Genomic DNA, 11,068 nt, shown 5'->3' on the forward strand with positions numbered 1-11,068 from the left:
GAAGTGCCAAAAAGGTCTTATAAATATTGGTGATAAATAATTTGATTTGATAAGTATTGGCTGTGCTGGTCTGCATTATTGCACAGGCCTTTGCTATTTTTACCCTGCTAATTTCAGTTGTGTTTCATTAGTTGGACAACTGACTCACTGGGGTGGGTTCGTTGTTTCCAGCAGACAAAAATATGCCCCTGATATTTAATTATGCCTGTTTAGCTGGAGGGAAATGGCAGGCTGAGCTCAAGCCAAAGATTGTGAAGCCCCTCCACACTCCAGTTACAGTTCTGCTTGGCCCTTTCTGTCCAAACTATTGCTGGAGGGGTGGAAAAGTCAGAGGCACAAGGATCTTTTCATACCCGAATTTCTAGTCTGTAGAAGGTGTCTTTTCAGAGAACTGTTTGTCTTTTCATAGACCAAAGCATTTGACATAAAAACAACAGAATGGTTTTACAATTTTTATCTGATATGTGTTTGTCTAGAAATTATTTTTCCTATAGAAATGGAAATGTCAGTTACCTGGATTGACATTGTCTTTCTTAGCTGCATAAGGAAATGTCACAACTGAAAACAAGCCTGTTAACTAGATCTGTAAAACTTGAAGCTGTCAAGCTGTTTGATGCAGGGGATGAAGGGGATTGGTAGCACAAGCAGCCAACAGCACTGTCATTAAGTGTTTGCTAATTTCTGAAATAAAGTCCCATCTTATGAAATGTCATACATATCCTTCCCCTTTATTCTTCTCCTTCTTTCTGTTTGAAACTCAACAATGAAACAGGAAACATTTCTAGTTCTCAGAGGGTGGTTAGTTTTGTTTCTTTTTTGTTTTTTTTTTTTAAACTATCTAGGAAAAGAAATTAAATCCTTGAAAAATAAACCTGGGAAAGCTTTGAGAAACAAGCAAGTGGGAATGGGGTGTTGGTATTTAAATATTTAGAACTTTATTTTTTCTTAAAAATCTATTTCCTGGCTTCAGAACTTTAAACAATAGTATTTTGTATTGTAATTCTTTCTAATCTGTGCCTTTCCCCTTGGTAGAGCCCAGGGAAGAGCATCACCCAGCTGTTGTCCCCAGAGAAGCCCAGGAACTCCAGGCAGATACTGCTGATGACCAGAGAAGTGAACCTGATTGCGTGGAGGGAGGCCAGGGATCGGCCTCTCCTGAATTCTCCCTGTCATCTGGATCAACAAGCAGGTCAGTGAGGCAGTGTCTTCCCCCTGGTTAGTGGAGATGAGAGCAGAGGTGGATAAACTTTGGCAGGAATGTCGAGCAGTGCGTGGATCCTGCCTCACAGAAGGGTGCTGAGCTGTGCTCACGGATCCATTCTCCTGTGTTCCTGGGTGCTCAGGAATGGAGCTGAAATACAAGACAAATTCACTTAGGATTTGTAATGACTTCCTATGGGGTTGATAATGTAAATGTCCCTTTTGGTACAGAAACAGGGAGTGCAGTGTCTGAGGCACCAGGAGTACGTTTGGTGAATTCCTTCCCTTCTGCTGCAAGCTTTATTTAGAGAGGTCCCAAACCTGAGAACAGCCCAAGTCTGTTAAATAGTATTGCTGTAAGGAACTGGGGCCCTGGTTTCTGGAGGAAAAGTGAAAAAGTAATTGAAAACAAATACAGAATAATTGGGGTTTGATATAAAAGCAAGAGAGCTGATTTGGCTATCTTGTTGATAACAGAAATGAGAGGAGAATGCCATCTGCATCACCAGGAATAAAAAGGTTTAGAAGTGGGAGATAATCAGAGGAAGTAGCTGGAGGTCATCAGCTGAGCTGGGAGTGACATTTCTCAATTTCCTTCCCCTTACAGTCATAGCACTGTGCCTCTTCCTCCTTGTTCTGCAAATATTAAAAATAATGTAGTGCTTGGCTTTATCCTTGGTTATTAACAGAGCAGTCTAGTCAAAGAGTTTAACAGGAACCAATTTTTCTAAAATCATTTTGGTTCAAAGAGCTCATAAAGTCCCCATGAGGGTTAAAGAGCTTTTAAAAAGTTGTCATGAGAGTTCCCTTTCACAGATGGAAATGTTGAACAGTGAGTGAAAACCTAGGGGGACACTGGAAAGGGAAGATTGGGTTAGGGGATTAGAGAGCATCAAATGGTACATGTCTGTGTTTTACAGGATCAGGCTCTGGTGCCTGTTTCCATTTGCTTGAATAAATGGGAGCATACAGTAAATATTTGTCAGTAAACAGCAATATGCTGGCTGGCAGAGCACTGTGTGGAGGCAGGAAAGGTCGTTGCTGCCCTTCAGAGTATCATTGCATTTCTGTTTGGTTCAGACCTGCATTATAGACCAATAAAGCCCTTCCTCTCCCGTGGCCTTTCCCCTCTTTGTGGTCTGTGTCTTTCTGCCTGAACTGGTACTGTAAAATTGGTAAACACAGCATACCAGTTTATTTGCTGTTCAATATGTAACAAGCTGTTAAGGTTAGTGCTGGGACTAGTTTTATCAGTTTCTCAGGATGCAAATGATGACAGTTTTTCCTTCCCTGTGATCAGGGAACTGTTGTCTTGGTCATTTCTTAACCTTTAACACAGGGCCCAGTGCTCTGTGCTCATGCAGAACTCACACATTGCCATAGCCAGTGTTGGAGTGTCTCACGTGCAGGTGTGTGGTGATGGAGCAGATTCCTCAGCTCCCTCTGAGGTTGGGTGACCCTCTGATCTGACCCTGCACGGGGCAGGGGCAGCTGGAGAGACCCGCTGAGCCTTGGGACATCACACACTGCAGCTCCTGCTGCTTTACATCCAGCCCCCGGCTTTAGACTCTGCTCAGAGAGTAAAACTGTGAAAGCTCAGTAAAGTGACATATCCTGCCTGGTGATGATGGGAGGCCCTTCTCCTCTGACCACCATGTTCCTCCTGCCGTACTGTGCCTTTCTGAAGAGCACTTTGGGGTGTTTACCTGTGTCTTCTGAGAAACAGAGGTCACAGGGATCACCCCCTCTCTGAACACTGACAGGAAAGAGTCAAATGTGCTTTTTGCCTCGGCTGTTTGTGTTCCTTGGGAGCTGCTCTGAAGGAGCAAAAGGGCTGATGGCTCAGTGCACTGCCCACGTCTCGGTTTGGCCCTTGGAGACCTCTTGGGTCCTGCTGTGCCCTTGGACCAGCTTTGGACCTCACAGTTCCATCCAGGAATGAGGCTCATCCTCCCAGCACAGCGCTCAGAGGTCTGGTGTTTCCAGAATGAATTGTATCAACACTGGCAGGGCCTGTAACAAGTAGGTGTAATCATATAAACTGCCTGAAAACCAAAAAAAGATGTATTTGATCACTCTCTGGTTATTGTGGGGCTGATATTTTGTTAATTGCAGTGAAGTAAATGCAGCACAAATCAAACAATAATGATTTATATGTTGATGGTTTGAGTAGCATTGTGCTATTGTACTAAGTAATGGTTTTGTGAGGCTTGTATTTTATTTCTGATAATGAGAGGATATCCTTTGCCAAGGGTAAATGTTTTTCACATTGAAATGTCAAAACTTGAAATATATTTGAAAATCCAGATCTGCATGCTGTGTTTCTGTGAGGAGAGCACTTATAAATGGAGGGCTGATGTTACGATGGGATGAGGATATCGAACAGCACATTGAGTATAACGGAACAATCTGCAAGTTGGAGAGGTGAAATGTTTGTTCTGCAAAAAGATGCTGCAAGAAAATCAGTAATTCTTCTGTTTCCTCTTTCATAAGGCCTGTCCTTTGCCAGTCTCATATCAGTTGGCCAAGATAAGAATTTCATCCACTGTACATTAATCACTGATAAACTGATACTATTCAGAAGTCAATGCTTTAATTGAGAAAATAAGTTTTACATCTGCTGGAGAAAAGATTCAGGCCAGGAATGGAGGTTGAAGCATCGACCCAAACATGCCTGGGCTCTGCAGAGATTGATGATCTCACCAAGAGAGCAAACTGTGCATAGCAGATAAACACCAAAACACAGCCGTGGCTTTGAAAGGGTAATTTTTCAAAGCTCTGAAGTCACAGTTACACAAAAAGCTTCCACAGGACTGCAGTGCTCCATACAAATAGTCCCATGGCATTCTTTGACTTCCTGGGACTGGAGCCAAATTTTGTGCAACTATTTAAACAATAGGGAAATTAGAAAAGAAATGAGAGAAATGAGGAGGGACGATGATAAGCCAGTTAATGAGCTATGGAGAGGAAATATCCCATTACAACTATTTTATGTAATGGGCATAATACACAGTTTTTAAAGCAAATTATTTCTCTTAAAACTTTATGTTAGAGACAAATGCTTGTTCTTGATGACTAGAGTGAGAGACTTGAACAGCAGATAAAATAGAACACTGACCTTAGCTGAAGTACTGAAACACAGTGACTTAGTTCTGGAGTCTTGGTGGGAAAGTGCTACATGCACAGCTTGTGTAAATGCCTCTGCTGTTGGAACACCCCGAGCCACTGCAGTGTCTGCCAGGGGAGGTTCATGCCCAGGGGAGGGGCCTCGTTTACAGTGTGTGTGGTTTTTTGGCTGCAAGCTTAGGAGCCATTGATCAGAATCCAAGGTCTGGATTTAACAGGTCACTTGTCCTTGGATTTATGTGCTTTGCAGAATATGGGCTTTAGTTCAGCAGCAGCAGAAGAGGTACAGATAGGAACCATGCTTCAGTTACCCAGGAGTTCACTGGATGACAGCAGCCCTCCAAAATCCGCCCGGCAGACGTTGGTTTGGCAAAGCTGGTGGGATGGAGTGGTTGGAAAGGCTGCACGAGCTCTCCCCTGGCAGTTGCTGCAGTCTGAGTTCAAAGGCAGCATCGTCCCGCTCCCTGGCCATCGCTGTCAGATGAGAGAAGTGTATGAAAATGTGTTGATCAGGGCCATAACTGCCTTTTTCAGTTCTTCAGTACATTTTTGACTTAATAAATCTTGCACTACTTTGGCTCAGAGATGATCTATATCACAGTGTTAGACGGGAGTGTTTGATCTGTGGGTTTTGGCCTCAAACATGGGTTCATTGTGGAAGGATGATGATACTTCTCTGCTATGGTGTTGATTCATACTTTTTTTCCCCAAAAGTGTGAGCTGTAGCGAATGGCAGGAGCTGTGAGGTTTGGTGGAGAGAGTCCTGGGGACGTCATGACAGTCAATGACCTCAGCTGTGCCTGGGGAAAGCAGTTACGTCCAGCCTGTATCCAGGAGGATGTGAGTCTGTGATCGAGAGCGGTGGGCTCTGAACATGAGTCCTGAAAACAGGAGTGATGGTCTGCAGTGCTCTTGGTGCTGCAGCCTCCATGGCCCAGCTGCTGCCAGACTCGGATAGATCCAGCAGAGCTTTCCCTTTCCCAAAGGCATGTTTTTGGGCTGCAGAGGATGCCATGGAAAGGCCAGGAACCTTGGGGAGAGTAAAGGAGAGCAGTGAGACTGAGTGGGACCTGTGTAAGGTTTGCTTCAGACAGAGCCCTCCAGGGCCTCCCTCCATGGGAGCCTCTCCTCCATGGGAGCCTCTCCTCCAAAGGCAGGGTGATGAAGCCACGGGCACGTGGTTTGAAGAGGAGGTCCTGGGAAGCCAGGCAAGGCATTGTGAGGCTCGGTTAATCCTGGATATCACTCAGTGCTCGGGCTGTTCCAGCAGTGAGCTCATCCTGTTCATCACAGGCAGAACAGAGTGGAAGCAGGATTGCAAGATGGAGAAAACTGTTTTACCTCTCCTCAACTGGGCATTCACCTCCAAAACGAGACAGGCTGGAGCTCATTTCTTGTGCCACCACTGAGGTAAAAATGCCCAGGGCATGTGCAGAGCCAGGTCCATAAGGACGGGTGAAAGGGTGCTGGCTGCTCACTGGGAGCCTAGGGAGCTTCATCTGCCTTAACATAAACAAATTCAAAGCCTTTTGCTCCTCTCAGTTCCAGAACAAGACGTGTCATTCACACTTATGTCAGCTTTTTCCTCTCTATCTTAGTGTGTTTATCTTAAATAAAAAAAAGGGGGAGTGGAAGTCAAACCCCACTGATGGTCAAGAAAGGAAGAGCTGACTCCTGGCTGATTGTCCATAAGGGCTCAGGGAAAGCAGTCCTGCAGGACCGTAGAGGTGGGGAATGGCCTGAGTCACTCAAGCTGTACTTTTCCCAAGGTGGAGCCATGAATAAGAGCAGGAACTGAAACCTCTCCTCCCCCTGCAAAGGATGCCAGCTGCATCTCGAGCAGGTCAGGGGCAGAAATTTAATGGTTTTGCTATAAAAATTGGCTCCTCTGGAAATGATTTGTAAAATCTTGGGAGAGTAATGACCTTTAGTAAGGAAAAGGACAGAAAACCTTGTGGGAATTTGTCTTGGATTTGGAGTCTGAATAAAGTCTGATGATGTCTTTTGCTGTGCCTGGCCTCAGTGTAGGTAGGTACCTGTGGGGTATTGAAAAGGCAGAAAATACTGAAGAAATGAACAAAACTGTTTTAAATTCTGTGATCTCTTTGGCCCCTCTGGGCTAAAATTTATAGAAACTACCTCCACAACGAGGCAGCTGTTTGGTTTTTAATTTATATGCTTCCACTTCAGGGCTAATCATTAAATGCAAAGAAGGGGGAGGAGTTTTCTTCAGGGGACAAAAAAGAATTAATTTAAAATATGAATTCACTTGGTGGTCAAAACTGCTTTTCCGTATTTGACAGTGTTTTTTGATAATTGCTTTTCAACTGTGGCATATTTAAGTGGGTTTTTTTAAATTTTCAAACACTTTTGTGCCCTGGCACGTGGCAGAAAGGTGTATAATTTACCTCAGCTCCAAATCCTGCCTTCCTTGGGCTTTGGAACCAAAACTGATGCCTGGGAGAGTGGCGATGCAGAGAACCGCTTGAGTGCAGGGCTGTTGGAAGGAATCCTGAAACAAAGGGCTTTTAGCTCCAGTGGGGAAGATCAGAGCCCTGGTTTGTACAGTGGCTTAGCTGCTCAGGGTCTCACTGCAGTTAGGATGGAGGAGTTAATTGGGTTCTCTGGGGACTGATGGCCGGGGCTTTGATGGCCCCTTCACAGCTCCATGTGTGGGCCAAGGGGGAACTCCCCAGGACATTTTGTGCTCAGTTTTAAAAAAATTTGGTAGGCACAGACCATGGATTCCAGATGTAAATTCTGAACAAGCATTATTGGTTTGAGCATTAGCCAAGTTTTTTCACTTTTATTGTTTTGCAGTGCCAAACACGGGGGGTGATAAATGATGATAATGCTGCGGTTTTCAAGGCAGGGAAGTACATCGTGTTCAGGCCTCAAACCTGTTCTTTTTCTATTTTAGGGGACTAAAAGCACACAAATAGCCCTATGTCCTCCCCACTTCTTTTTTTAATTGTAATTGGAACATCAGAGTAGGGTTTGGAAATATGATAATAACTCATTCTCTGGGCATCCAGTTTGTGCACCAAAAATGAGCTTTTGATGGACTTCTAATTCTGAGAGTAAAAACAATGCTGGGCTTCAAAACTTTCCCCATCCATTTTTGGTATCCTTTTCCTTTATATCTGTATGACTGAGTGTGCACGTGTTAGAGGGTCCTCTAACCTGGCTGTTTGTCCACCTGAATTCCTCTTGGTGGTTCTGTTTTAGTTATTGCCACAGTAACAGCTGACGACTCTCACTTCAGAGAGGAGACAAAATGGCAAAGGGTGAAAAAAATCCTGCCATCTTCCAGAAGTCGTGTGTCATTTGTTGAAGAAAAGCTTTTAGAAAAGAAGTGCACTTTACCTTCACTTTACCCACCAAAGCATCCTGCAGATCCTCTCCAGAGATACTGCCTGGTGCCTGGGAATGCAAAGCTGTTGTAGATACCACTGAGACATGAACAGAGAGATTATCTTGTGTGTTAAATAATGACACTGAGACCTGGGAATAACTGAAAATTAAGCAATGCAGAGAAAGAAGTTTCTGGCCTGTGCTGTAGGTTGAAGTTATTTCTCATTGACAGTGCTATTAGAGGGGTTGGTCTCATCCACAGGTTCTGCTGCCACTGCCAAGTCGAGCCCTGCTGTGTTAGAAGTGTTGCTAAAATAGTTCACATCTGTTTTATTTTCCCCTTCAGCACCAATTCGGACATTTTGGCAGATGTGGAAGAGTGTGAGACGTGTTCAGTGTCCTCTAACAGGTGAGGGGAATATCCAAGTGCTGTGACTCTTAAAACTCCCTGTTAATGGCTATGGAATTCAATCAAAGATGAGAAATGTTTGTCCCAGTTCAGTGTGTGTTTAGCCATGCCCTGGAGAGACCTTTTTCCATGTATTTAAAGTATTCCACGGAAAGACAGTTTGGAGTTAAATGCTCTGTAGTTAGTTATTAAAATAGTTGACTTCCTTTTTCCTTGGGTGAAGAACTTGCCTGACTCCATTAAAATCACCTTCATCTCCTCCTTTCTGGAGGCTCAGTAAGCAGGAGCTCCCCAGCAGCACAGTGCTGTGTGTTACCCAGGCTGATTGTGGCAGGACACCTCACTGCTCCCAGGAGAAGGCATTTGCTCCGTGAACTGAGTCCTTCAGCCACAAAAGGTCTTTTTTTCTCTGGTCTCTGTCCCCCATTCCCCGAGTTGAATCCTCAAACCGTCGCCTTTTCCCCCCATGAACTACAGCAGTTTATTACTCTCTGCTGTTGGCCACCTAGTCTTTATTGGCTGACAAGTAGGTGTAAATTCAAGTTGAGAAACAGTGAGGTTTTAATCCCTCTCGTATAAATTAAGCTCCTGCTCCTGAGCAGCATCTTTGTGCAGCTGAGTGTTAACAGGGACCTGCTCCTGGCAGCAGCTGTGGATGTCAGTAGTTCTGTGGAAGCCAGCGTGTTGCTGCACGTGGAATGGGACGAGTGCCTGAGACTTGGCAGGTTCAGGGCTCCATGAGATCTGAATTCCACTGCCATGGCCCCTCTGTTCAGAAACTGTCTCAGGCAACAAGAGCTTGCTTAACCCACTTTGGGGTCTGCAGGTGACAGTGTCAGTCTGTTAGTGATGGTTTGGGGAGAAATACAACTCTCATTTTTGTGACAGTCAGAGCAGAGAGCTGGACAGGGCCATGGATCCATGTGGTTCCTCCCTTTGGCACTCTGGGCATGTGTGTTCAGTCACACTGCCGGGGTACCAGCTGGATCTGACAGAGCTGGGATTCACAGGGATCTCCCTGGGTGTGGTTAATGGTCTCAGGGATGGGAGAGCTCCATTTCTGTTGTGGTACAGCTCTGAAACACGAGTTGTTCCTACTGATCCCTTTATATCGTTATATACGTATCTTGTGACAGTCAGCAGACGTGGACTTGGGCATCTGAGAGTTTTCCATTGTTATTTTCATTTGTGAATTCCCAGTTTAAGCCGAATTAATAGTCCCTGCAGGATGGATTCAGCCTAGCAGATGGTTTAAAACAGAGTGTATTTTTAAGAAATGTTTCATTAGCAAAAGCTGTTGACAGATGAACGGCATCTTTCATGTCGACACTAAGTGGAATTTTAAGCTTCGAGGCTGAATGATGGAAATCAGCTGCTTTGTTTAAATATGGCTAATTTAACAGTTTTTTCTTTAAAATTAACTCTGTGACTAAAAAGAAAACACTTGTTGAGTTTGCAGTGGAAAATTCTTTGTCCATAAATGAGGAGGGTGTCTGCAAAGCTGGGAGTCTTGTGTGCTTTCCTTCAGGGACAACCCTGACCAAGCCCTTTTCCTGTGCCCGGGTGCTCGTGCCCCTGAGGAGGACAGGGACTCAAGATAGAGCATCATCATGGTTTTCTCAGCACCAGGCACTCTTCTCAGTTATAGACTAGGGATTTGGGAGGTTGTTGCTCCTCCTTGTGTTCCAAGCTGGTTCCTGGAGACAGGAGGAGAGACATCACGACACTCCTTGTCCCTGTGGGCTCAGGTGAATGGGATGGTTTGTGGGTATTGTTATCTTCTTCAACTGAGAAGGCAGAGCAGTATTCCCCCATCCCTGGAACTGTTCAAGGCCAGGCTGGATGGAGCTTGGAACAGCCTGTTCTGGTGGAAGGTGTCCCTGCCCGTGGCAGGGGGGTGGGATGAGATGAGCTCTGAGGTCCTTTCCCAGCCGGTCCCCAGTAACACGTGCGCGTGCGGTGCCCGTGTGCTGCTCCCAGCAGTGTCACATGTGTGGTGTTCAGGGCACTTGCAATCTCTTGTTTTCCTTATTTTCCTTTTTTTCCCAGCAGCAGCAGCTCCGTGGCCCTGACAGTGACCAAGAGGAAGTCCCAGCGGCTGCAGATGCTGGAGAACGATGAAGTGCTTCCCAGGAGCAAGCGGAAGAGGAGCTAATGCTGCAGGGATGGTGGATCCTCAGCACTGGGAAACACTGCTTGGCTTTTTCCCATCCTCAGTGTATCTGCATACTGAGTAAAATGCTGAATTTCTGCATCACTGCCATTCCAGCTGCCTAAATGACAAGGCTGGTGGGTTTCTCCACAGCACTGTGGGCCATTTACCTTTGAGATTGAGCCCAGGGTGCCGGAGCCCCGTGGGAGCATGAGCTGGCTCCTGTCCCTCGTGTCCCCTCACCACTGCAGGACCATGTGTTGCTGTTGTTCCTGCTCTCACCCCATGGAAACTTGCTCTGCCCTCCTGGAAGCAGCTGCAGGACAGTGTTTGGCTTGGGGTTGGGCAGGTGCTGGTGCCCCAGTTCCTTGGGGAAGGTAGGGGAAGGCAGAGGGATGCTGGGGAATTCTGCTCTACAGAAATAGGCTTTTTTATATATGTCTGTGTCAAATTGCTCAGTATTATGTTTCGTTATTTTGGTTTGAAGTAATGAAACTGGAAAGAGGTTGGAGAGTCAGTGGACACAAAGTATTCTAGCTTTAAAATAAATAGTAACATTGAAAAGTCTGATCTTCCTTGGGAGGTGGTAGAATTTTGTAATGAAATAAAGCAATGCAAGAAAATGAAAGTGAATCTGAACACCAGGGGAGGTTTTTAAAAATATGGCTTGTAAGCAAAGTACATCCCATGAAAAATACTCACAGGTGCTTCTGCTGAGCCCTGAAGCTTTGTTAGAGCCCATCAGGGGGAGCTGGCAAAGAAGGCACAAAATCTGAGTAAAATTGAGAGTTGAGTGCCAATTAATTTCAGACTGTGGCTGGGTCTTG

The 11,068-nt window shown here is 45.4% G+C and overlaps 1 protein-coding gene across 2 annotated transcripts in view; it reads left to right on the forward strand.

Moving 5' to 3' along the window:
* Window positions 1–10,805, forward strand: part of RAD18 (RAD18 E3 ubiquitin protein ligase) — a 31,780-nt gene extending 20,975 nt beyond the window's left edge. The window contains exons 11-13 of one of the 2 annotated variants that reach the window (XM_027908578.1): window positions 1,033–1,189; window positions 8,027–8,089; window positions 10,136–10,805. In XM_027908578.1, the coding sequence (XP_027764379.1) occupies window positions 1,033–1,189; window positions 8,027–8,089; window positions 10,136–10,244 (329 nt within the window). In that variant the 3' untranslated portion in view covers window positions 10,245–10,805. The remainder of the gene's footprint in view (window positions 1–1,032; window positions 1,190–8,026; window positions 8,090–10,135) is intronic. The other variant, XM_027908579.1, reaches the window with a different exon arrangement.
* Window positions 10,806–11,068: the final 263 nt, after the last annotated feature.

This window comes from Empidonax traillii, unplaced genomic scaffold (genome assembly GCF_003031625.1).
Source record: "Empidonax traillii isolate 1590-97213 ecotype Southwest subspecies unplaced genomic scaffold, ASM303162v1 scaffold1761:size64199, whole genome shotgun sequence".
NCBI classification, from domain to species: Eukaryota; Metazoa; Chordata; class Aves; order Passeriformes; family Tyrannidae; genus Empidonax; species Empidonax traillii.